The following is a 27,236-nucleotide window of genomic DNA, read 5'->3' on the forward strand; positions in this document are numbered from 1 at the left end:
AAGCAACCTCCAATGTCGTTTTAGAGAATCTGGCAGTACGTCCAACTGGCCTCACACCTGCAGACCACGTGTGACCACGCCAGCCCAGAACCTCTACATCCGGCTTCTTCACCTGTGGGATCATCTGAGACCAGCCACCTGGACAACTGATGAAATTGTGGGTTTCCACAACCAAAGAAGAGCACACTGTCAGAAACCATTTCAGGGAAGCTCAAGTGCGTGCTCGTCGTCCTCCCAGGGTCTTGACCTGACTGCAGTTTAGCGTCGTAACCGACTTCAGTGGGCAAATGCTCATCTTCAATGGCCACTGGCACGCTGGAGAAGTGTGCTCCTCATGGATGAATCACCGTTTCAACTGTACCTGGCAGATGGTAGACAGCTTGTATGGTGTTGTTTGGGTGAGCAGTTTGCTGATGTCAACGCTGTGAACAGAGTGCCCATGGTGGCGTTAGGGTTACGGTATGGGCAGGCATAAGCTACGGACAACAAACACAACATTTTATTGATGGTAATTTGAATGCACAGACATACCGTGACGAGATCCTGAGGCCCCTTGTCGTGCCATTCATCCGCTGCCATCACCTCATGTTTGAGCATTATAATGCACAGCCCCATGTCGCAAGGATCTGTACACAATTCCTGGAAGCTGAAAATGTCCCAGTTCTTCCATGGCCTCCATACTCACTAGACATGTCACACATTAAGCATGTTTGGGATGATCTGGATCATTGTGTACGACAGCGTGTTCAAGTTCCCGCCAGTATCCAGCAACTTCACACAGCCATTGAAGAGGAGTGGGACAACATTCCACAGGCCACAATCAACAGCCTGATCAAGAAGGAGATGTGTTGTGCTGCATGAGGCAAATGGTGGTCACACTAGATACTGACTGGTTTTCTGATCCCACGCCCCTACCTTTTTTTAAAGGTATCTGTGACCAACAGATGCATATCTGTATTCCCAGTCCTGTGAAATCCATAGATTAGGGCCTAATGAATTTATTTCAATTGACTGATTTCCTTATATGAACTGTAACTCAGTAACATTTTTGTTTAAATTGTTTATATTTATATTGTATATTTTTGTTCAGTGTAGTTAAAGATGAAAATGGACTACTTCAAAATGGAGATTGCCTCAAAGACTGTGCTGCCTGTGCTCTCACAATTGGACAGATACAATGATGCAGTGTCTATCTAAGTCTATGTAGGCTATTACAACAAAGGAACAGCGGAGCTCATCGACTCCACACAACTAAGCTCAAGTATGCCACCTTGAGGTTGTAGGCTACACAACGCTAGAAATAAAAGAAGAGGGGAGGCATGATTTTATGGGGAGACATACCATAAGAAAGGGGGGGCATCTTCTGATGGAACTGATGCCCCCCATCAGAACAGATCTGAGCCTCAATGGTATAGCCAGTAGGCCTTATCATGATACATCCCAACATCTTATAATAAATGTGTATGATACACCTTGATCTGATAATATACTGTATCATAAGCTAATGATAAATCCTCAAGTCTCAGTTTAAAGGCCCAATGCAGCCTTTTTATATCAATATCAAATCATTTCTGGGTAACAGTTAAGTACCTTACTGTAATAGTTTTCCATTAAAATTGACAAAAATAGCTTTTTAGCAATAAAATATTTCTCAAGCAATAATTTTCCTAGGACTGTCTGTGAGTGGTCTGAGTGGGGAGGGGGAAACTGAAAAGTAGCTATTATTGTCAGAGAGGTTTGGAACTGTTTTTGTTATTGGTCTATAAACCGATTTACTGCCTGGTGATGTCTCCAGTCAAGCCAAAACTCCCACCCATACAAACCTACTGATTAGAAGGTCCTGTATAGATTGTATTTTCAACCAGCAACTATCAGGAATAACACTGATCAATTTTTTTTTACACTTTTACAGTGTCAGTTTCGTCAGCTGTTGTACAATATGATACAGAACACAGGAACAAATTAATGTTGTCTGCACTGAGCCTCTAACAACTATGTGGTTATTTCAAATAAGTTAATTCATTGGGTAACAATTGTATGTAAAAATGCTGTTTAATATTCTACCACAACGTCAAACAATAGCTCAGGCTGTCGTGGTGGGGAGAAAATAAACTTCCTCACAGTGCTATTACTTCACGAGCGGCTTCCTCTTCAGCGAACACACACACTTCCTCCACACAGCAACACTTTGCTTGACTCTTTGACGCTCTCGGACAGATTGTAAGCTATATGTTCATACAAACCCTGCCATTGAAGATAGTATGTTTGGTGAGTCTGACTTGTTTTTAACCTTTGCGTGTTTTTTTGTAAAATTGTTGTAATTACGTACTACTACTGTATAATAGACATGTAGGCTGAGAACACATAATCTTACGGAAGCACTTGAGTGAAGCACCATAAGGCGAGGTAGCCTACTGCCGTTATAATTTTGGTAGGCGCTATTCTATATCAAAACTCTATAGGCCTACGTAACGGCAAACAATGTTAAAATCTACAATTGCAATTCTTATTTGTGACAGTTATTTTGTGTTTAATTTAGCCCAATCGAAGTTATAACTTGCTCTACTGACTATAGTCATTTCTATAAAATGATGATGATGATGATGATGATGGTGAAACACTTTTACTGTAATTTATGTTGAAATATTTTCTAATTTCAGGGGTACTATTAGGCCCTATTTACACATAGCCCTTTTCTTAATTGTAGCCTAATAATCTAGGTGAATTAAATTAGAAAAGTACACGATCAGAATGCTATGGCCTTGTTGATGGCCTACAATGTGAAATTCACCTATCATAGATATTCAGTGGATAGGCCAAAGGTATGTGGCTGTGGTGATAGGCATACAAAGGTTTATTGGATGAACTATCCCCAGTCAGTGTGCAGAGCAGTACATTTCAGTGCTCCCAATCTCGATCCCTATAGACTGGGTTGAGCTATCTTCACATTTTCTCCAACATTGTCTGAGAGCAGTGGGAAGAGTCCATTTTTTCTCTCTCTCTCACAATGAATTACAATAACTGCATGTATTTCATACTCTCCAGTCTCCACCCGTATTTTGTAGTTGCAGTGTTCTCACTTGAATTCATGGGGAACACAGGCCTTGTGTACTGTAACTATAAATGAAGTAGGCACACAGATAAACGTAATGTTCATGTTGAAATGAAAGCCAAGAGATATGCAAAGATGGATATAAATAGACTGTACTGTGTAAATGAGGGTGTGAGAGTAATGTTCATATCTGATAATGTGTGAGAGCAATTTAAACCACAAACCTCACTTTTCAACAGTTAAAATTAGTTGGGGCCAAGCCAGTGTCTCTCTTTTGGTGTAAAGTGCATCTGAATGTTTTAGCATAAAGTGCATTTCTCCCTGTGTTTCTCATGTCCAGGTGTCTGAGACAGTGAAGGTGATAGAATGCAGAGCATCAAGTGTGTGGTGGTAGGAGACGGTGCAGTGGGGAAGACCTGCCTCCTCATCTCCTACACCACCAACGCCTTCCCCAAGGAGTACATTCCCACTGTGTTTGACAACTACAGCGCCCAAGTGACTGTGGACAGCAGGACTATTAGCCTCAACCTGTGGGACACAGCAGGCCAGGAGGAGTACGACCGTCTGCGCACCCTCTCCTACCCCCAGACCAACGTGTTCGTCATCTGCTTCTCCATCGCCAGCCCCCCCTCCTTTGAGAACGTCAAGCACAAGTGGCACCCAGAGGTCACCCACCACTGTCCCAATACGCCCATTCTGCTGGTGGGCACCAAGAAGGACCTGCGTAATGACCCAGAGGTGTTGAAGAAGCTTAAGGATCAGAACCAGACGACCATCACCCAACAGCAAGGCAGCGCCCTGGCCAGGCAGATCCAAGCCATCAAGTACCTCGAATGCTCTGCCCTCAACCAAGATGGAATCAAAGAGGTGTTCGCTGAGGGTGTGCGAGCTTTTCTCAACCCGCAACCTGTCGCCACTAGGAAACCCTGTGTGCTGCTGTAAAGGCGGTAGAGATACTATCGTACAGTGAGGGAAAAAATTATTTTATCCCCTGCTGATTTTGTACGTTTGCCCACTGACAAAGACATGATCAGTCTATAATTTTAATGGTAGGTATATTTGAACAGTGAGAGACAGAATAACAACAACAAAAATACAGAAAAAACGCATGTCAAAAATGTTATGAATTGATTTGCATTTTAATGAGGGAAATAAGTATTTGACCCCTCTGCAAAACATGACTTAGTACTTGGTGGCAAAACCCTTGTTGGTAATCACAGAGGTCAGACGTTTCTTGTAGTTGGCCACCAGGTTTGCACACATCTCAGGAGGGATTTTGTTCCACCCCTCTTTGCAGATCTTCTCCAAGTCATTAAGGTTTCGAGCCTGACGTTTGGCAACTCGAATCTTGAGCTCCCTCCACAGATTTTCTATGGGATTAAGGTCTGGAGACTGGCTAGGCCACTCCAGGACCTTAATGTGCTTCTTCTTGAGCCACTCCTTTGTTGCCTTGGCCGTGTGTTTTGGGTCATTGTCATGCTGGAATACCCATCCACGACCCATTTTCAATGCCCTGGCTGAGGGAAGGAGGTTCTCACCCAAGATTTGACGATACATGGCCCCGTCCATCGTCCCTTTGATGCGGTGAAGTTGTCCTGTCCCCTTAGCAGAAAAACACCCCCAAAGCATAATGTTTCCACCTCCATGTTTGACGGTGAGGATGGTGGTCTTGGGGTCATAGGCAGCATTCCTCCACCTCCAAACACGGCGAGTTGAGTTGATGCCAAAGAGCTCGATTTTGGTCTCATCTGACCACAACACTTTCACCCAGTTCTCCTCTGAATCATTCAGATGTTCATTGGCAAACTTCAGACGGCCCTGTATATGTGCTTTCTTGAGCAGGGGGACCTTGCGGGCGCTGCAGGATTTCAGTCCTTCTCGGCGTAGTGTGTTACCAATTGTTTTCTTGGTGACTATGGTCCCAGCTGCCTTGAGATCATTGACAAGATCCTCCCGTGTAGTTCTGGGCTGATTCCTCACCGTTCTCATGATCATTGCAACTCCACGAGGTGAGATCTTGCATGGAGCCCCAGGCCGAGGGAGATTGACAGTTCTTTTGTGTTTCTTCCATTTGCGAATAATCGCACCAACTGTTGTCACCTTCTCACCAAACTGCTTGGCGATGGTCTTGTAGCCCATTCCAGCCTTGTGTAGGTCTACAATCTTGGCTCTGACATCCTTGGAGAGCTCTTTGGTCTTGGCCATGGTGGAGAGTTCGGAATCTGATTGATTGATTGCTTCTGTGGACAGGTGTCTTTTATACAGGTAACAAACTGAGATTAGGAGCACTCCCTTTAAGAGTGTGCTCCTAATCTCAGCTCGTTACCTGTATAAAAGACACCTGGGAGCTAGAAATCTTTCTGATTGAGAGGGGGTCAAATACTTATTTCCCTCATTAAAATGCAAATCAATTTATAACATTTCTGACATGCGTTTTTCTGGATTTCTTTGTTATTCTGTCTCTCACTGTTCAAATAAACCTACCATTAAAATTATAGACTGATCATTTCTTTGTTAGTGGGCAAACTTACAAAATCAGCAGGGGATCAAATACTTTTTTCCCTGTAGATGCAAATCAAATAGAACAATATTAATTAATTTAATGTGTGTAAAACATTGGAGTTGATTTTATTGTGAAATATGTTTTTGTTGTACTGCCAAGAGCAAACACTGCCAAATCAAGACTTCCTTGAGAGAAGGGGATCATTGAGGCAGAGGCATTGGCTCAAGATGGATGCCTCAAAACGGATCCAATGTTAGGTTGGTGAGAAGGGCCTGGGTCAAATGCTGTCTGTGAGAATCCTTGCTTTTGTATATCCATTATTTTGCCCTCTTCCTTTAAAGCAATTGACAAACAAGACCTGACACTTGATGGGGAGATACATTCTCTCATTTATCTGTGTTTGTATTATTGTCAAATGTTGACATGTATGGCCTTTACAAAAATCATTAAATAATGCAAGTGTAAAAAGATAATATCAGGAATTTAAATACCAATTCTCCCATAATTATTTTTTGTTTGTTTTACAATGTACAGTATAGTGGGTTTATTTTTTTTATAGAAGTGGGTTTTTCTACACCATCAGTTTGTTGTGTGCTGTGCTTGACTACCAAGCCACCAAGTTAGTGCTACTTTGTCTGAACGTGTTGAATGTTGGACACAAAAGAGGAAATGCAGAGAGATGTTTTTGATAAGAAATGCATAGGCTGATTTGCCTATCGAAGGACATTAGTCAGTGTGTGTGTGTGTGTGTGTGTGTAGAGAGAGAGAGAGAGAGAGAGAGAGAGAGAGAGAGAGAGAGAGAGAGAGAGAGAGAGAGAGAGAGAGAGAGAGAGAGAGACTAGTTGTAACTTCCCTCTGAAAGTCCATAGCTTGCTATCTATTTTAGTTAAGTTGGGGTTCTGGATGTTTTAATGTTGTGTAACTATGTTGAGAAGGCCATGACCAAACTCTCCGAGGGTGTCTCAGGGAGACTTGGGACATGCAAAAAACTAATTTCCAATCACACATGCTTATTAATACACCATTTTACATGTGTGAAATAGGACAAACATAAGCACCCACCAAATTATTATTATTATTATTACATCTACTGTACTGTTATAAATGAGAGATGGAAATTGTGTGCAAACTGTAGTGTAGATTACTGTGACATATCGTTATGCTTATCATAAGGAACAGCAAATAAATGTGTTGATCAATGCATACAATTAAATTGATACTTAAAAAATACCAATACCTTAACAAAGGAGTCATGGGACATGATAAAAAAAAACAGCATGCTAAACAACGATGAAGTCCCTGATTTGCCTGAGAATGATTTGGAAGTGAAATGATCCAGCTTGCTGTTACAGAGTTGTGAAATATTCATTTTTTATTTGCTGCCTAATCACTGTCCTCTCCCATAACTCAGGCCACTGGACTCATTTGATAGTGAAATAAGGCCTCAGTGCCTTTGCTCTGCCTGCTGGATAACAGACACAGCTTTGTGTGAGAACAGTGGAGGGACATACAGATATATGTCCTTTCTGTTTTAGTACAGTATATACTGTATGTTACTGTATACAACACCCAATCTAGTACTATCTGGATCAACCTCTCCATTTCATTCTCCGTCTCTCTTGCTCTCTCTCTCTTTCTGTCTTTACAAATGAGGAAGTACATTTATTTGTAACTTCCTTAATTTAGGTTGTGGACCTCACTGACTGACTGACTCACTAAGCATAAGTATGTTATGGTAAAGAAATCACTATTAGACCATTAATACTTTTAAGATGTCCCTCTCTACCTGAGAATATACAATATCACATTTGCGTTTGTCCACAGTTCGTGATGCATTAGAAACGACTTTCTACAAAGAGCTGAAGACAGTCAGCATTTCCCAAAGTTCACAAGTGACAAGTACTAGACATGTGAGCATGACTAAAGAAAGACATACTCATAAAGTCAAGGCGATCAAGTCGAAGTGGCCCCACTGTCCCAAATCATAGAGCACTCTAAGTCTGTCATTTATAATACTGTATGTTAAATATCAACATGATCAAAATGTTAGTACAGTAGAATTGACTTCCAGATAAATAAAGTTATTATTTACAGTTATGACATCATGTAAATATATGGAAGAAGGCGCTTTCTTCCTGCTCCTCCTCCTCTGCAACAGCGTCATCTCCGCTAGGTGTGTTCTGAGTGGTTGAACACCTGTCACCTGACCCTCTGTTTCCCAGTCAGAAGTCTTTACCCTCCTCTGGTGAGATGACCACCATCTCTCTGCTCTTAAAGTCCCAGAAGGCGGTTAGGTGGAAGGCCATGTTGGAGAACACCACACAATACTCAAAGAGGGCGAAAAAGGTGTAGCCTGTGGAGGTTAGGAAAGACAGGAAAATATTATGAACACTTCACAAACAATGTAAAATTAAAATACACTTTTGTATCGTATAATGGTTATGAACAGTCAAAATCATGTTTTTCATGAAAATTGCTGATATCTGAAGGAAACCAGATCAAAGTATGATCACCAAAGTATGAAAAATGACTGTTGCTTCTACATTGACAAAGTTTGATCATACAGTTACTGGTCCCCTACCCCATGTCAAACACTTGGATTCATTATTAAGGAGACAAGGTGACATCACCATAACTTTCATTTTAATACACCAATGATAACATGATATTCTCTTACCTAATCTAAACAAGTACCGCCTCGTAACCAACATCAGGCGTGTTTGTGTTTGCAGAGAGGCGTGGTTTATATAGCTAGAGAGCTATCTCCTGGTGCCAAAATTTGACTGTAATTAAAAGTTCACCCTATTCATCTATGGCAACAATCTTTAAAGGTTTCCCCTTTCATCTGTGTCTGGTGTTAGCTAGTTACTAGTTACTGGCTAGCTAGGTGTTCAGCCAGCATGGAACAAAACGGGGGGATGGGTCGTTCAAAACTCCGATGCAGTTGTCAAGTCAACACATCCATCAGTGCTGCTGTGAACTGCATCACAAGATCCATGCCAAACGGTAGATGTATATATACACTACCAGTCAAAAGTTTGGACACACCTACTCATTCAAGGGTTTTTCTAGATTTTTACTATTTTTTACATTATAGAATAATGGTGAAGACATCAAAACTATGAAACAACACATATGGAATCATGTAGTAACCAAAAAAGTGTTAAACAAATCAAAATATATTTTATATTTGAGATTCTTCAAAGTAGCCACCCTTTGCCTTGATGACAGCTTTGCACACTCTAGGCATTCTCTCAACCAGCTTCATGAGGTAGTCACCTGGAATGCATTTCAATTAACAGGTGTGCCTTCTTAATAGCTAATTTGTCGAATGTCTGTCCTTCTTAATGTGTATGAGGCAATCAGTTGTGTTGTGACAAGGTAGGGGTGGTATACAGAAGATAGCCTTATTTGGTAATATACCAAGTCCATATTATGGCAAGAAAAGCTCAAATAAGCAAAGAGAAACGACAGTCCATCTTTACTTTAAGACATGAAGGTCAGTCAATCATGAAAACTTCAAGAACTTTGAAAGTTTCTTCAAGTGCAGTCACAAAAACCATCAAGCGCTATGATGAAACTGGCTCTCATGAGGACCGCCACGGGAATGGAAGACCCAGAGTTACCTCTGCTGCAGAGGATAAGTTCATTAGAGTTACCAACCTCAGAAATTGCAGCCCAAAATATGCTTCACAGAGTTCAAGTCACAGACAGATCTCAACATCAACTGTTCCGAGGGGACTGTGTGAATCAGGCCTTCATGGTCAAATTGCTGCAAAGAAACCACTACTAAAGGACACCAATAATAAGAAGAGACCTGCTTGATCCAAGAAATACGAGCAATGGACATTAGACTGGTGGAAATGTGTCCTTTGGTCTGGAGTCCAAATTGGAGATTTTTGGTTCCAATTGCCGTGTATTTGTGAGACACAGTGTGGGTGAACGGATGATCTCTGCATGTGTATTTACCACCGTAAAGCATGGAGGAGGAGGTGTTATGGGGTGGGGTGCTTTGCTGGTGACACTGTCTGTGATTTATATAGAATTCAAGGCACACGTAACCAGCATGGCTACCTCCAGGCTGTGTAAGGGCTATTTGGCCAAGAAGGAGAGTGATGGAGTGCTGCATCAGATGACCTGGCCTCCACAATCCCTCAACCTCAACCCAATTCAGATGGTTTGGGATGAGTCGGACAGTAGAGTGATGGAAAAGCAGCCAACAAGTGCTCAGCATATGTGGGAACTCCTTCAAGACTGTTGGAAAAGCATTCCAGGTGAAACTGGTTGAGAGAATGCCAAGAGTGTGCAAAGCTGTCATCAAGGCAAAGGGTGGTTATCTGAAGAATCTCAAATATAAATTATATTTTGATTTGTTTAACACTTTTTTGGTACTACATGATTCCATATGTGTTATTTCATAGTTTTGATGACTTCACTATTATTCTACAATGTAGAAAATAGTAAAAATAAAGAAAAAACATTGAATGAGTAGGTGTGTCCAACCTTTTGACTGGTACTGTATATATACAGTATATATAAAAAATATATATTTGATACAATTTCAATGATGTTTGAGTTGCTTTGTGTATCACCAAATTTGCCTGTCTTTTCCAACTTCATGGTAGTTAGCCATGAGAGAAAAAGTTCTTTTCAGAATGACTGCTCATGACCTTTAATGTACTGATGCTACAATATACTTACTCCCTGGTTCACAGTACATGTTGTGTTTCCAGTAAAAGTAAGCAGCCAAGCAGCAGAAAGCTATGTTGAGGACCAAGCAACGGATTTTCCAGTAGAAAGATTTCACGTCCTGTGTGTGAAAAAAGAAAGAGCGATTTGATAGAGAAAGATTGCAATAAGAAAAAATAATATTGTGTACTTAACTACTGTGTAACTGTACAATGTGATTGTAATGGCCTACTTTATAACTTGAACAATTAAAACATTTAATATAGCTAGTATGACGAACACAATGAGCAGTCTTAATTAAGCCCCCTCTGAGAAACTCTCCAGATGAGACATCAGTAACACATTGCAGCTGGTGTAAAAACAGTTTCAGCCACATCCTTCCACAAATACTATTTATGCTGCAGATCACTGGCAGCACGTGTCTCAAGCAACAGCATTCACTCTATTTAGTGGTCCCACCCTAAAATGCCCACAGCAGGTTATCATGACAAACGATTACAAGCTCCATATTCAACTATTAGCCAACACCTAAAACAAGTGTATGACATACAGTGGGGAGAACAAGTATTTGATACACTGCTGATTTTGCAGGTTTTCCTACTTACAAAGCATGTAGAGGTCTGTAATTTTTATCATAGGTACACTTCAACTGTGAGAGACGGAATCTAAACAAAAATCCAGAAAATCACATTGTATGATTTTTAAGTAATTAATTTGCATTTTATTGCATGACACAAGTATTTGATCACCTACCAACCAGTAAGAATTCCGGCTCTCACAGACCTGTTAGTTTTTCTTTAAGAAGCCCTCCTGTTCTTCACTCATTACCTGTATTAACTGCACCTGTTTGAACTTGTTACCTGTATAAAAGACACTTGTCCACACACTCAATCAAACAGACTTCAACCTCTCCACAATGGCCAAGACCAGAGAGCTGTGTAAGGACATCAGGGATAAAATTGTAGACCTGCACAAGGCTGGGATGGGCTACAGGACAATAGGCAAGCAGCTTGGTGAGAAGGCAACAACTGTTGGCGCAATTAATAGAAAAGATGACGGTCAATCACCCTCGGTCTGGGGCTCCATGCAAGATCTCACCTTGTGGGGCATCAATGATCATGAGGAAGGTGAGGGATCAGCCCAGAACTACACGGCAGGACCTGGTCAATGACCTGAAGAGAGCTGGGACCACAGTCTCAAAGAAAACCATTAGTAACACACTACACCGTCATGGATTAAAATCCTGCAGCGCACGCAAGGTCCCCCTGCTCAAGCCAGCGCATGTCCAGGCCCGTCTGAAGTTTGCCAATGACCATCTGGATGATCCAGAGGAGGAATGGGAGAAGGTCATGTGGTCTGATGAGACAAAAATAGAGCTTTTTGGTCTAAACTCGCCGTGTTTGGAGGAAAAAGAAGGATGAGTACAACCCCAAGAACACCATCCCAACCGTGAAGCATGGAGGTGGAAACATCATTCTTTGGGGATGCTTTTCTGCAAAGGGGACAGGACGACTGCACCGTATTGAGGGGAGGATGGATGGGGCCATGTATCGTGAGATCTTGGCCAACAACCTCCTTCCCTCAGTAAGAGCATTGAAGATGGGGTCGTGGCTGGGTCTTCCAGCATGACAACGACCCAAAACACACAGCCAGGGCAACTAAGGAGTGGCTCCGTAAGAAGCATCTCAAGGTCCTGGAGTGGCCTAGCCAGTCTCCAGACCTGAACCCAATAGAACATCTTTGGAGGGAGCTGAAAGTCCGTATTGCCCAGCGACAGCCCCGAAACCTGAAGGATCTGGAGAAGGTCTGTATGGAGGAGTGGGCCAAAATCCCTGCTGCAGTGTGTGCAAACCTGGTTAAGACCTACAGGAAACGTATGATCTCTGTAATTGCAAACAAAGGTTTCTGTACCAAATATTAAGTTCTGATTTCCTGATGTATCAAATATTTATGTCATGCAATAAAATGCAAATTAATTACTTAAAAATCATACAATGTGATTTTCTGCATTTTTGTTTTAGATTCCGTCTCTCACAGTTGAAGTGTACCTATGATAAAAATTACAGACCTCTACATGCTTTGTAAGTAGGAAAACCTGCAGAATCGGCAGTGTATCAAATACTTGTTCTCCCCACTGTAGTGGCAGCATAATAAAACTGAATGTCAATGGTTGCCGTTATAGCATATCGCTGTTTATGATGAGGGAGGACGATTTTCTATTTTTTTTAAATGAGTATGGCCTTATTTCTATTACAGCATATTGGATGACTGTCATTCATATTCCATTCACCTAGCTCAATGTAACATCGATAGGTTTAGGCTACTACATGTAGGTGCACAGGTCGAGAGAAATTAGAGTAATCAAGGTGACAGACAGTGTCACATTCAATGCCCCTCGCACACTATTATCTGCATCTAGCTGATCTAGGGTGTAATCATTAGTCCAACAGTTGCAAATGTAAGTTTATATTGGTAAAATGCTGGTATTGTTATCCCGTTTCGTTCCGTTTGCTTCCGTTTAAGAAACATTTTTTCAACAGAATCGGCGGAATGAATACACCCCTGATCACACGCAAACACAGTTCACTTTCATAGCAGCCACATATAAACAGCATGATCACTTTGCTCGTTCTATACATCATTCCTTCTTGCAACTATCTATGCGCTCTCCTCCTCTCACCTTTTCCCTTCGCTTGTGGACTTCAGTGCACAACACATCTGCTGTCTGTAACCAGGCGAAAAAACCTTTCCAAGCCAAACCTTCATATCATGCCCGCTAACGCTACACACAGCCTTGATCGTTATCAAGTCATAGTCAACGTAGATACTAGAACTAACTTGTTAGTAAACCCGCTACAATCATGCAGTACAGTGTACAGTCAGAAAGCAGTTTAGCAGTTACACCGGCGGGCCCCGGTGGCAATAAATTAATACAAAACAAAAGCTTACCTTGACTTGGAAGAGTTCCAGTGTTGGATAGCCATAGCCAGCAAGCTAACATAGCATTCATTTCTGTTTGAGCCAGGTGTTTGAGTAGGCTAAACTAGCTAGCTGCATTGCTAGCTAAGTGAACTTTTTAAAAAAATACAACCAAATATCTCTCTCTCTCTCTCTCTCTCTCTCTCTCTCTCTCTCTCTCTCTCTCTCTCTCTCTCTCTCTCTTGCTTCTCCTTAATTTTGGAAGAAACAAATTTGTTCAAAACTGTTCAACTATTGTCTTTCTCTCTCTTTGAGTCAACTACTCACCACATTTTATGCACTGCAGTGCTAGCTAGCTGTAGCTTATGCTTTTAGTACTAGATTCATTCTCTGGTCTTTTGATTGGGTGGACAACATGTCAGTTCATGCTGCAAGAGCTCTGATAGGTAGGAGGAACGTCCTCCGGAAGTAGTCATAATTACTGTGTACGTCTATGGAAGGGGTTGAGGACCATGAGCCTCCTAGGTTTCGTAATGAAGTCAATTTACCCAGAGGAGGACAGAAGCTAGCGGTCCTCCGTCTACACCGTGGTGCTACCCTACAGAGTGCTGCTGAGTCCAATGTAGACCTTCATTGCAAAACAGTGTGTTTTAATCAATTATTTGGTAACATGTGAATATATTTAGTATAGTTTTATCTAAAAAGGATAACTTTTTTAATGTTTCATTATTTAACAAAAATATGAAATTCACTGAGGAGGATGGTCCTCCCTTTCATTTTACATTTACGTTTGAGCCATTTAGCAGACGGTCTTATCCAGAGCGACTTACAGTTAGCTGTTCATACTGGAGGAACAGCTGTTTCCTCCTCTGAAGAGCCTCCACTGCTGTATGTAGTGTGTCATCTCCAAATGATGTCCAGCAGCCCTTACAGGAACCAGTATTGTTAGCTAACATTCCACTCCTTGCAACTCCATATCATTGCCAAAGACACTGGGTTTCCACTAGTTACCACAGCCACAAAGTAAGAATGGGCTACATCATAAATATTCATAAAAACAAAAATTTACTTTTTAGTCTTCATTTAAGGTTAGGGTTAGGAATAAGATTAGCATTGTGGTTAAGGCTAGGTTCAAGGTTAGGTTTAAAATCAGATTTAAGAAGATAATTGTAGAAATAGGCAGGGTTTATGACTTTGTGGCTGTGGTAACTTGTGACGACCAAGAGACTGGCCTTTCGGCAATGCAGCTGGATTTACGGAGTTGCTCATTGTTGTTGGAAATAACATTAATATTTTCCATGACAACACGTGGATCCTCCAAAAAATATAATTAGAATCAAAAACAAACATTTAGCTGTTAGCTAGGCAAGTTTTTGTATTTTGAGGCTTAATATCAAAGCAAAGAGGTTTTGTGTTTGGAATTGAAGTAGCTACAGTATGTATTTAGTTTGAGAATTTAGACGTGAGCTAGCAACTTTTGACAGACTGGTTTTGTCTGGACAAACAAAAAACGACCAATATGTTCTGTGAAGAAGAAAAAAAAGGTGATACACGAGTTCCAATATTTGGATAATCGTTGTGATTGAAGGATAGCTGTGAGGGTTATCAATCAGGATCAACTCCTCTGTTCTCCTCGAGAATGTTCATATTTGAAGATGGCAGAAAGCCAGTCTCTTTGGCAATGACAAGGAGTGGAATGTAAGATAACGATACTGGTACTCAGGCTAGGCAACAATATACCATATGCCATATGCCATGAATATGTGCCAGTGTAAGTGTGCAAGCCAAGTGCGAGCACGGTTAATGTGTGTGTGCTTGCTACAATCTCTGTGTGTGTGCACGTGTGGTAAACATGACAGCCTACACTCCCAGTGAGTTGTGTGTAGCGTGGAGGGGTGTGTTGGTCACAGCCCCAGACTGGGTCAGGAAACAGCTGTTCCTCCAGGACAGAGGCCCAGGCACTGACACAGCCAGAGGCTTCTTCCAAGTCTGACTCAACTGGCCCTCAGTAACGACCTGTAACACTGATCTGGTTGGAATCAAAATGCTGGTATTTCTCCTAGAGTCCTAACACAGAATAACAGTGCTTGAAGTCCCTCAACCATATAGTAAGAACTGAAAAAGATTTTTGCTTTTTTTGTTTTAGCTCAAACGATTTACATGGGAAATAAAATAGACTGGAGCACACACGGCTCAGTCATCAGGCAGTATGCATCAGTGTGAGTGAAAGGAAAGGACATTCTGTCTTCTCTTCTACTCCTCCGTCCTCCGTGTCCTGGAAACCGATAAGCGGTCGCCATATTTAGGAGTGTGTCAATTAGTTAATAGGTGAAAGGAGTAGTTTGCTCCTCTCCTCAATCGCCTCCTACAGTCAAGGATTCTCATGTGTAGTGCAAAGTGTTTTAAAATCCACCACACCCCATTTGAATCAGCTGTTGTTTTCTCAAAGGAGAAAAATTAATGACACACTACTTACCCTTTTATCTATAAAATGTCTCACACAACTAGCTATATTAATTTGTTCTACTTTAGACATTTATTTTAGGATTCCACACCTGTAAACGTCATTTGCAAATGTTCATTTCATACAAGTGCATTTGTTTCCACGTTTCCTCTCCTTCGCTCCTCTCCTCGATTACCTTTGACCTTTTTCGAAAGGAGGCAAGGAGAGGACGGAGAAGAGGACGCGAAGAGTCAAGCTAAACCATTTGAGAATCTCCCACAGCTTTGAACTGCACTTGACAATGCTGTTTCATCAGGCTGCAGTAATTGGCTTGTACTCCAGAGGGCTCTAGTGTCAACTTTGTCGACATTGCAGACGAAGTCACCAATAGCCCCTCTACTAACAGGAACTATACTATAGCTTGCTTCACCAGGAAACTGCATCATACCACCAAAAGAGTTAGTTCACTTCTTCAACAACTAACTTCCCTTTACATTTCTGTCTTTCATGCACTTTCAACATTTCCTGATCAAGTACAGGGCTGAAGGGAAGGAATGATGCCTTACCTCAGGAATCAGTGAGTACTTCTTTATAACCAGCCACAGCCGACAGGTTAACACCATGTGGATAACAGAACTGGCAATGAACAGGACAAAACCTTCCTTATGGACAACTATGGGACAAAGAAGGTCATACAAGTACAACTGTATTAGTCATAACACTCACTGAAACAGGTTATATGGTTTATAACTAGGGTACATCGTTTTCCCTGGTCGGGTCATGTATCCGGAAAAACTCAGGGCCTTATTTATAACTGCAAGAAACAGGCGAACGAAATTCAGACATTTGTTCAAAATCATAATTTTGTATCGTGCAGCATATTAATCCATGTAAATGAGCAGTATAGTATGCTGTAGGGCAGGCCTTATGCCTACTTATACCCAGCTGAATAATTGTCAAAGGTCACTCACGGTATGTTTCATTGGATGACACGTAGGTGAGCAGCAAGAGGCCAAAGTTCTCAGTGATGGCACACATGAAGTTGAGGCAGCTGAGCAGCCACTCTGTGAACCTTGTGGAGAAGCGGCCCTTGTAGAAGTTAAAATAGGCCACGGCCACCAGGAACCTCGGAGCAGAGTGCAGGCCAATGCAGAAGCGCCAGATATGGCACTCTGGGCTCAGGCTTATGGAGGCACTGATAGAGGGCAGATAATTGGGAACCTAAAACCCAAAAAAGAAAAAAAGAAAGTCAGACCATTTATTTTGCATTGCTACGTTTTTAATAACAGGGACAGGGTTGATTACCTTGCAATGAGTGTCAGTGGAGTCCTGGAAATGGAAAACGGAGGAGATGAAGATGCAGGTAATTAAGCCAAGCAGCGGCAGACAGACGGTGCCCACAACACAGGAGGTGAATGATAGCCTGATCAGAGGCTTGTCATGACCCAGGACATGTGGACCCTGCAGCATCCTAGACTGGGACATCAGGTTCATATTTATCACAAAATAAGCATTTTAATCGTGAGAATGTTTGGATATTAACAAAATAATGTATAATAATGAAATAGCTAATTCTGGATTTAATACCTAGGTTTGAGAGTTTGACATGCTTCCTGCAAAATCATGCTGCTGTTTTCAGTGACATTAAGGCAGGACTATATTTAAGTTTGATCAGAAACATGCATAAAATTATTTGAATATGATTCCATACCTCTTATTTGTAGGCTACAGCTAGGTCAATTGTTTACAGATATAGCTCTTGCATAGTCAGAGAAAGAAATGACTTTTGTTGGCTTGAATTGGACTGTCTCCACATACGCCTGTGCATCGTCGCATATAGGCTAAAGACTATGTTCAGATTTATATTGATCAGGTATTTCACACATTTGTAATGTGGTCTCTTAATTCAGTAGCGTCTGTTTACGCTCTCTTCAGCCCAGCACAACACTGAGCATCATCAACACGATGCAGAATAAGCTTTTAACCTGAATCCTCCCCCAGCTGCCATATTATAAATATCTTCAATAATGTTTTTAAATAAATGCGATACCAATGAAATGCGAAAAATTTATTGAAGAGATCGGATTAAAATGTATTGCGATACCCGGAAGAGAAAGCAAGGTTCTTGCTCATTAGTGATTGGGTGGGAGTACCAGCACATTACGCAATTTCTCTATGCTGAAAAATCATTGGTAGCTGAAGCTTCACGATGAAGCGTAAGAAACTGAATGAATTTATACCACGGGAGCTGTCCATGGAGCAGATTTTGCCCATCCCCAAAGACTGTAGCCTACTCTTTGACAGCCTGGCAATACAAGAAGCCTCATGAAATGACCATAAGACATACTTTGAGAAAATAGGGTTATTTGGAAAAGACTCAAGTCAATGTTTTTGTTGTTGAGGATTTAGATTTTTGGACAATGGATATGTCCCACGAGTCTCATTCACATAAATTCTGTGTAAATTCCAATATTGCTCAGTAAGTCATGATGAGCCTCTGCCCCGCCTCTAACCCAGTCATCTCACGCTAACTATCGTCTTGGTCAAGGCACAAGAGCTATCCATCCGGGCAACTTCATATTTTTGGATAGAGATAAATGTAACCTGTCTCAGCAAGATGAAACTATGTGGAATTCGAGCTTCACCTGAGTTTTATTTTCTGCTTGAATATTATTCCAGGTAGGCTATAGTTTCTCTCTTTTGCTGAACTATGCACAGTTGAAAATGGTAAATTCACGATGTACATATTTAGGAATGTATATGGTATGTTAAGTGTCTTTATATCAACACACGCTTACATTCCAATCGCAATGAGTGTTCTCATTTTGTTTTTTCATTTAAAACATCATGCAAGTGGTGAGTTAAATGGTTTCATGACTGGTTTAGAGTAGCCTCTTGACAGATAGCTTGTTGGATTTGTATTACATTAAGTGTTACTGATGTAACTGATGTAAACTACATTATTGCTGGTCTCTTAATGATGAATCATTGTGACATCTACAGTGGTCGATCATTTCCTTTATCCCAGTCAGATTCTGATTAGATAACCGTCACCGCTGTTTCCCAAGCAGGTGGCAGGATCTCCCTGCCAGTTGTTTAGGGATCGTCTTATATAATGTAATCCTGTGGCCCTTTTCTGCATTCTCCTCAAAAGGCTTTATTGAAACAGTGAAGCAGGGTAACATCTGGCTCACCCAAATCCACTGAGACCACTGTAAACAGTTGCTTCTGGCAGTGTTCTGAACTCAATTATGTTCGTCAAGAATTTGAAATGAATTCCCGGAAGAAAAAAAACATATCCTATAATAGAAATAATAATAAAAAACGGGATTAAAGACTGGAGAGAAAGTGAAATGGTCTAGTAAATTCCAAGTATGCAGAAGATTTGCACAACTGTATTTTGTTAAACTCATGCAGATATTATTGGATTTTTCTATACAAATGGAGAAAAAAGCATCAGCATGAAGGACTTCAGGGCGGCAGGTAGCCTAGCGTTTAGAGCGTTGGGCCAATAACCGAAAGGCTGTTGATTCGAATACCTGAGCCGACAAGGTGTACCCTTGAGCAAGTAACTTATCCCTAGTTTGCTCCAGGGGTACCATACTACTATGGCCGACCATATAAAACAACACATTTCACTGCACCTATCTAGTTTATGTGACAATAAAAATACATTTTCCCCCCTTTTTTTATGCATGCATTCAACCTACAAGAACAGTGTACAGTGTATCTATTAGACTGTATTATAGCCTATCCCTGTTTATTTTCTATGGTGGTATTATATGGCAAATGTCCCATGGATTAGGGCGTGTATCAACACATCCCTGCTTGGGGTCAACAGATGCCTCAGTTGCATCTGCTGGCTCATAATGGCAGCTTTGCTTGATCTCTTGCTATAGCATCAGAAGGGTAATCTACTCCCAAATACCCCTCTGCCCCAGTGTTCTGCACCATCTGCCATGACATGTCCTCTGACACACTAAGACTTTTACCCATGTACAGGTAACTGCCAAAATAAAGGAAACACAGGAGTAAATGAAGGATACAAAGTACTGTATATTGAAAGCAGGTGCTTCCACACAGGTGTTGTTCCTGAGTTAATTAAGCCATTAACAATCCATCATGCTTAGTGTCATGTATAAAAATGCCCAGTTGCCCATTATTTTGGCTACCATGGCTAGAAGAAGAGATCTCAGTGACTTTGAAAGATGGGTCTCAAAGGAGCATGGGGGGTTTAAAGTGTATGTGTGTGTGTCACCAGATTTCAACCCAATTGAATACTCATGGGAAATTCTGAAGCGGTGCCCGAGACAGCATTTTCCAGCACCAGCACCATCAACAAAACACCAAACTATGGAATATCTCATGGAAGAATGGTGATGCCTCCCTCCAATAGAGTTCCAGACACTTGTAGAATCTATGCCAAGGCACATTGAACCTGTTCTGATGGCTCTGGTGGCTCGTGGCCCAACGCCCTATTAAGACACTTTATGTAGCTGTTTCCTTTATTTTGGCAGTTACCTGTATGTCCCAGAGACTTTGTTCTGACTGACATCAGGTTGTCACAGATTGTCATTTTTGAATAAATGTATGAATATGATCTAGTGCTAACTAAATTACAAATTAATTAAATTAAATTGATTGTGTTTTTGGTGTTTAGGTGAGAATGATGTTGAACATGTTTAACATTGCTCTCCATGTTCTTTCTTATCCATTTTTAAATAACATATTAGTCATTTAGCAGACACTGTTCTCTCTGCCCTGTCCTAGCCTGTTGGAGTGCTCATGGGAAGTATGCCCAGAAGCTGCTGAAAGATTTGTTTACTAACTACACCAGTGCCCTGAGACCGGTAGAGGACACAGACAACATCCTCAATGTGACCCTGCAGATCACCCTCTCACAGATCATTGACATGGTAACAGCTTTCTTACATGTAAACTATGGCTATTTCAGCAATACAACAATAATAAAGAGATTCCCAAAAAATATGTCAAACAAAAATCTCATACATTCACATTTTGCATTTGAAATAGATGTAATATTCTAAGTGGTAATGATAACTAGTGAAATTAAGCCATTGTTCACCATGTTCCCTCTATTGCAGGATGAACGTAACCAGATTTTGACAGCATATCTGTGGATACGACAGGTGTGGGTAGACTCATACCTCACCTGGAATACAGATGATTATGATGGACTTGATACCATCCGTATACCTAGTAGTTATATATGGAGACCTGATATAGTCTTATATAACAAGTAGGTCGGACTGGTATTGGGTTAATCAGAGAGCTCTGTTGCTCCCACAATACATTCCACACATCAACGTTGTTGTCAGTGTGAAGACACAAGCTGAACACTCCTTGAAGACATTTATTCACGGGAGTGTTCTGGTCGTTTTCTGCTTTTTATACTGGGAATCTGGGAAGTAACGGGCGGCAGGTAGCCTAGCGGTTAGAGTGTTTGGCCAGTAACTGAAAGGTCGCCGGTTTGAATTCCCGAGCCGACAAGGTGAAAAATCTGCAGAAGTGCCCTTGAGCAAAGCACTTAACCCTAATCTGCTCCAGGGGTGCCGTACTACTATTGCTGACCCTGTAAAACAACACATTTCACTGCACTTATGTGACAATAAAACATCAAGGTTATAAAATGCAGAAACAAAGTGGAGGCAATCCAAAAATAGCTAACTCTTTTCATGAGGGGTTCGCTCTTCTTCCATTGCTTTTCTTGTGCCTTTGGCTAGTCCTGCTAGTCATGCCTGGTTGCCCGTCTGTTCTAAAAGGGTAATGCATGTCTTTCTTAGACTGTATGATATTTACATTGTTCGTCACTGTCTTCATATGAATGGACTTCAGCCTCTGTTGATCTAACACTAAACCAATACTAGTATAATTCTTAACTGTGTGCTGCAATCAACAGCTGTACAGTTTCTCTCTCTCTCTCTCTCTCTCTCTCTCTCTCTCTCTCTCTCTCTCTCTCTCTCTCTCTCTCTCTCTCTCTCTCTCTCTCTCTCTCTCTCTCTCTCTCCCAGAGGTGACCTCTCTGTATGTATTTCAGTGCTGATAGCCATTTCACAGGCTCCATGGACACTAATGTGGTTATCCGACATGATGGCCAGATCATGTGGGACTCCCCGGTTATCACCAAGAGCTCCTGTAAGGTAGACGTATCCTTCTTCCCATTTGATGCCCAGCAGTGCAAATTCACCTACGGCTCTTGGACCTACAACGGTAACCAGATGGACCTCCAGAACGCCATGGACCACGCCGACCTGGCTGACCTGGTAGAGAACGTGGAATGGGAGGTGAATGAATTGATAACTTTTATTTGACCAATTTAAAATACATAGAGTTGCAACAATACACTCATTAAAAAAATCCTTGATGATAAAAACACAGTACAGTTAACAGATTTATTCCATCGGGACCACGCTCTAACGTCTTATCCTATGTTTTGAACTCAGTGCATCTTTTCCCAGATGAATGAATAACTGAATCACTTATTGCCATTGTGGTCCTGGTTCTCAGGTGCTGGGGATGCCTGCCAAGAGGAACATAATTATGTATGGCTGCTGTGCTGACCCTTACCCTGATGTGACCTACACTCTCCAACTAAAGAGGAAGGCTTCCTTCTACGTGTTCAACCTGCTCATCCCACGTGTGATGATCTCCTTCCTGGCTCCGCTGGGCTTCTACCTGCCGGCTGACTCTGTGGAGAAGGTGTCCCTGGGCGTCACCGTCATGCTGGCTCTCACCGTGTTTCAGCTGCTGGTCGCTGAGACCATGCCTCCATCAGAGAATGTGCCACTTATTGGTGAGGGCAATCAGGGGTAGACTGGGACCAGAAATCGGCCCTGGCATTTCTAACACACTGGCCCATTCTTTTACTTGAGGCCCCCATTATTAGCCAGATCATGATCATTTAGATAGTGATAATAATACATGTATGTTCCCCTTTCAATGTCCCACAGGAAAGTACTACATAGCCACCATGACCATGATTACAGCCTCCACGGCCCTGACCATCTTTATCATGAACATCCACCACTGTGGCCCAGACGCCAAGCCTGTGCCCAAGTGGGCCAAGATCTTCATCCTGCAGTACATGGCCAGGGTGTGCTTTGTGTATGAAGTAGGGGAGAACTGCATGTCTTTCCAGCCTGAGAAACAGGACCCACCACCTCAACCTACCTCTCAGCGGAGCAACAACTACACCACGAACGGACAAGCAGGTGGAAAGAGGTCAAGACGGCATCACCCCCAAAATAATTGAGGAGACAGAGGATCAGTTGATGAGCCCCACCGGCTCCATGGAGGGGAACCCCACCAACCACTACAGCGCCTGGAGAAACGGCATGTTCATGAGCATGGACTGTGGGGACTCAACAGGGCCGGCCGCAGCCAGGAGGAGCCGGAAGGGTGGAGTGAGTGACGGAGTAGGAGTGAGTAGAGGGAGAGAGGAGGTGTGTAAGACCCAGTGCACCTGTCAGCAGCAGCAGCTCCTCAGAAATATTGAGTACATTGCCAACTGTTACAGAGATACGAGGGCCACCGTGAAAAGGACTGGGGAGTGGACGAAGGTGGCGAAGGTGTTGGACCGATTCTTCATGTGGATCTTTTTCATCATGGTGTTTTCCATGAACCTTCTCATCATGGGGAAAGCCATCTAACTTCAGACCTGGGCTGTGTTCATTAGGTATGAAACAGGAGAAAACATGTTGAAATGAAGGAGGTATTACCTGAAATGGTGTTTCAAAATGTTTTCTGTTTTACACCTATTGAGCATAACCAAAATGAGAGAACAGGTAAAGCGACGTGTGCAATAAGTTTGTAGTGATCAGTTTCCACTTTTCACCTCCCACGTTTCTATACATGAAGGCCTAATCTGAACACGAGGATTTAATCCAGATTACATCTGTTTTTTTAAATGATTTGATATTCCAAACACTTTTAATGTATATATTTTACCTACAGATGTTGTTAATGTTTACTTTTACAATTTAGTTGTCATACAGATATAGGATCTTAATTTGAGCCAGTTTGCTACAGCAGGAAAATAATCCTGCTGCAGCAACAGGAAATGTGAATTATTTTGTGGATTATAATTAATGGACATTTTTGTAGGGGTTGATAAATTTTTCGTAAGAGAAAATCAAGTCTGAAATTTCAAAGTGGAAATGACAAACTTAAGAAGCCTATTTAAACCTCACATACACTACATGTTTTAAATTTCCTGCAGTTCTCCTGCAAAAGGTTGATCAAATTAAGATCCAACATCTCTACATGTTGTGTGTGTTAGATCATTATTTGAAAGTGAACATGGGAATTGCAATACCTTAAATTACCATTCAGGGATGATAAAACAGAAATTAATAGTTGATTTAAGCTTGTTGTGTTAATTTATTAACATTTAATAAAACATGAGAATCCATTCTGAATGTTTGTGACATTTCAAAACATTCAAATAATCAATTACAGCATCACAAATTAATTTGTAAATCGGGAGGTGCCGGAACAAAAAGTGAGCGTGAGAAGGGGGATGACCTGGGGAGTTCTGAGGTACCAGAACGCATGAGAAAAAAACTACAACTTTATAATAAAGGATTGCATGAAAACCATCGCATTTGTGTAGTGACATAGAGCAGTAGAGTAGAGGCACTTACAAAAGTTGCACACATGGGGAACATTTCTCGTAGCCTAGGGTCTGGGGAAAGTGTGGCCTTTTATAAACGCATTTCATGCAAATCTACGATATTTTACATGACTGGAGACTGGCAGAATTTTTCTTAATACAGCACAAATGATCAAAATGACAGGCTACTTTGACACTGACAAACTGAGAATCTGAGATCAATGAAAACGACATTGTCTTGAATTCATCAATAGTCTATTTTGGTAGGCTACAGCATAGTCTTCACTTTTCAGCAGGAGCCATTTGCTTTCCAACCTGTGTTTTCCCTCGATTGTATTTGAAATATTGCGAAAGGCCTGTTTTGTCTGCATGCTGTTTTTTCACGGACAGATTTGACGCGCGTTCCCGACTGTAGGCTATTCCTTGTTATTGGGCTACAATCCACAACTAGGCTATTTTTTAAAAGAAGCTATTGATCCTTGGTGGCTAAATTATAGGCCTTCTCGTGGTGTAGTAGGCTATTCTGAATTACTTCATTTATTTATGAACAGACTGCAGTAATTCTATAATTTTGGCAAATGTATTTCAATTAATCAGGGATGCTGCAGTTCCTCCAGAACCCTTTGTGCGGCTGTGATTCTATAAGGAAATAAATGATGAAGTGCAACGCTGGAGAGATGAGAGTTGCAGGCTCATGTCTATCAGAGCAGAGAGGGAGAGAGATCATAGAAAGTTAATCTCATTCTAGTTATGTGAGAGAGACAGGCGCGCTTCTCACACAGCCACAGCCATGCGTTGGTCTCAAACATAGGCTACAATGTTGCGCAAACCATTAACACCGGAGGCCCAACCCTGATCAACTCTTAGAATATTAGGCCCGGGCTGAAAATCGACTTTTTCACATAACGTTTTTTTGTGGGGGTAGGTGAATTAACGAAGAGGCAACTCGAATGAACTTTGATCGCTTTTATTGTAATTGTACATTAATTATTTTTCATGCCACGAGAGGTACCGGATCCGGCCTGATAGGTACTGGAACAAAACAATCCAAAACGGAGAGGTCTCGAATTAAGCACTGACAATATCTCATCATACCATAATTTAGTGTATGTCTGATATACTAAAAGCAACAATTCAACTTTAACATGCATGTGATATTGTTAAGAGAAACAAATATTATCACTTTAATTATTAGCTGTTAGGTAAACCAGGCTTTATTCTCCGTTTATGGTGGATTGAACTGTATGTGCTGATCCTGAACTGTACTTCCTGATCCTGAACTGTATGTCATGTGCTTTGCTTTGTTGTGCCAATGTGTATTCCCTACTGATCTCACCTCTCTCCACAGAGAAATGTTTAATTAGATCTGCTCAGACATCCAGCAAGTCTCCTGACAAATTACTGCATTTTGTATAGCTGCATTTTCTAATTGAGTGTTTATCCCCACAACAGTTCAACAGTCTCCCTGTTATTCACCATCAGAGCCGACCTTACCAGAACAGAGCTTTCTCAGTGCAGCCTTTATCTCTTTGTTTCTGAAACTATAGATGATAGGGTTCATAACAGGAGTCAGAAAGCAGTTAACAATAGATATCAAGATTAGAACATTACAGTGAACGTTTTCAGATTTGGCACTGATGTAGACGCAGGAGTGAGCGAGGTAGAAGGTGAGGACGACAGTGAGATGTGAGGAGCAGGTAGAGAAGGCTTTCATTCGGCCCTCTGAAGACGCAATATTGCAGACGGCTACAATGATTCTGAAGTAGGACCAAACAATGACAGTGAACGGGCAATAGATCGCTATTAAAGCACACACAAGAGCCACGTCGATCATAAAGGTTGAGTCCGAACAGGACAGTGAAACTACAGGAGGAAAGTCACAGAACCAAAAATTAATTTTGTTGCTACAGAAGGGCATTTGTGCTGTGAAAATGACACAGAAGGCAGGTAAACTGAGTCCAGATGCCCATGCTGATGTAGCCAACATACCGCAAACTCTCTTAGTGATAATGCTGCTGTAGCGTAAGGGATTGCAGATGGCGACATAGCGGTCATAGGCCATGACACACAGCAGCATGCTCTCGACGGTTTGAAATGACAAATAGATATACAACTGGAGGAAACATGCTGAGTAGGAGATCGTTGTGTCATTCCACAAGCACACTGCTATCATCTTAGGGAGAACAGTGGTTGATATCACAATGTCTATGAGGGACAGGTTGCTGAGGAAAATGTACATGGGAGACTGAAGCTTGGGTTCTGTCGCCACCAGGGTAAGTATGATGAGGTTTACAATCAGGATCATCAGGTAGACCACCAATAGGAAGATGGCCAGCTCTAGGTAGACGTCTTTCAGCCCTCTCTCACCCCCAATGAAGAGGAAGTCAGTCACAACAGTCACATTGGCTTGAAGGCAAGAGTCATCTGGAGGTCAAGGGAAGATCATTTTACAAAGGTGCACAATATCAGCATTTGCTTGAGAAAGACAGAAATAGATGGCGATCTAATTTGGTATAAGACACTTACTTTCTACATTGTAAAAGGTGTATTCAGGGCATTTATGTTGTTGACACGCCAGATTTGGATATTATTTTGACTATTTCTGTGAAAAGACACACAAAAAAAAGACATTCAAACATGAATCATTCATCTCTATAGCATACACTACGTTTAGTATAAACAATTTTGAATAGCCATTGATGCAAATTATCAATTGATGAATCTGGTAATGAATTAGTCAGCGGCAGGTAGCTTAGTGGTTAAGAGCATTGTGCCAGTAACCGAAAGGTCGCTGGTTCTAATCCCCGAGCCGACTAGGTGAAAAATCTGTCAATGTGCCCTTGAGCAAGGCACTTAACCCTAATTGCTCCTGTAAGTCGCTCTGGATAAGAGCGTCTGCTAAAATGTAAAATTAGCACAATAACACCAATGATTTGATATGACTGCCACCATATAGTTACACTTACCGTCTGTGTAGTGTGCACAAAAAAATGCTGCT

At 41.6% G+C, this 27,236-nt stretch overlaps 3 protein-coding genes, 1 long non-coding RNA gene and 1 pseudogene across 5 annotated transcripts; 3 read left to right on the forward strand and 2 right to left on the reverse strand.

The window, feature by feature from the left end:
- Positions 1 to 2,161: 2,161 nt before the first annotated feature.
- On the forward strand, positions 2,162 to 4,083 carry LOC121568351 (rho-related GTP-binding protein RhoG-like). The gene is made up of 2 exons (XM_041878904.1): positions 2,162 to 2,268; positions 3,393 to 4,083. Exon 2 carries the CDS (start codon positions 3,419 to 3,421, stop codon positions 3,992 to 3,994), a length of 576 nt encoding a protein of 191 aa, XP_041734838.1. The 5' UTR covers positions 2,162 to 2,268; positions 3,393 to 3,418; the 3' UTR covers positions 3,995 to 4,083.
- A 2,268-nt stretch (positions 4,084 to 6,351) lies between these two features.
- On the reverse strand, positions 6,352 to 17,709 carry LOC121567790 (post-GPI attachment to proteins factor 2). 2 transcript variants are annotated; one of them, XM_041878080.2, is made up of 6 exons: positions 17,318 to 17,709; positions 16,912 to 17,077; positions 16,578 to 16,827; positions 16,173 to 16,279; positions 10,257 to 10,365; positions 6,352 to 7,908 (listed from the first exon to the last, which is right to left on the reverse strand). In XM_041878080.2, exons 2-6 carry the CDS (start codon positions 17,074 to 17,076, stop codon positions 7,778 to 7,780), a joined length of 762 nt encoding a protein of 253 aa, XP_041734014.1. In that variant the 5' UTR covers position 17,077; positions 17,318 to 17,709; the 3' UTR covers positions 6,352 to 7,777. The 2 variants fall into 2 exon arrangements, with proteins under 2 accessions (XP_041734014.1, XP_041734013.1); XM_041878079.2 differs by having other exon boundaries at positions 16,912 to 17,082.
- Positions 17,710 to 17,835: 126 nt separating this feature from the next.
- On the forward strand, positions 17,836 to 21,101 carry LOC121567792. Its single transcript, XR_006001166.2, has 3 exons — positions 17,836 to 18,285; positions 20,377 to 20,522; positions 20,712 to 21,101. It is a non-coding gene; the product is annotated as an uncharacterized LOC121567792 (long non-coding RNA).
- A 489-nt stretch (positions 21,102 to 21,590) lies between these two features.
- LOC121567791 lies at positions 21,591 to 23,686 on the forward strand (annotated as a pseudogene).
- Positions 23,687 to 23,758: 72 nt separating this feature from the next.
- On the reverse strand, positions 23,759 to 26,819 carry LOC121568121 (olfactory receptor 10A4-like; the record flags this gene model as incomplete). Its single annotated transcript, XM_041878707.2, has 2 exons — positions 23,759 to 26,662; positions 26,765 to 26,819. Coding segments are annotated over 2 exons (1,011 nt in total), but the record flags the coding sequence as incomplete, so codon positions are not given.
- Positions 26,820 to 27,236: the final 417 nt, after the last annotated feature.

Source organism: Coregonus clupeaformis, chromosome 6, assembly GCF_020615455.1.
Source record: "Coregonus clupeaformis isolate EN_2021a chromosome 6, ASM2061545v1, whole genome shotgun sequence".
NCBI classification, from domain to species: Eukaryota; Metazoa; Chordata; class Actinopteri; order Salmoniformes; family Salmonidae; genus Coregonus; species Coregonus clupeaformis.

Bases quoted from the DNA above. Each gene is read 5' to 3' on its own strand.
- LOC121567790 (XM_041878080.2), bottom strand. From the start codon at position 17,076: ATGCTGCAGGGTCCACATGTCCTGGGTCATGACAAGCCTCTGATCAGG. The intron at 10,366-16,172 runs GTAAGGCATCAT...TTTCACACACAG, and splicing joins AGTACTCACTGATTCCTGAG to GACGTGAAATCTTTCTACTG. The intron at 7,909-10,256 runs GTAAGTATATTG...TAACCTCCACAG, and splicing joins CATGTACTGTGAACCAGGGA to GCTACACCTTTTTCGCCCTC.
- LOC121568351 (XM_041878904.1), top strand. From the start codon at position 3,419: ATGCAGAGCATCAAGTGTGTGGTGGTAGGAGACGGTGCAGTGGGGAAG.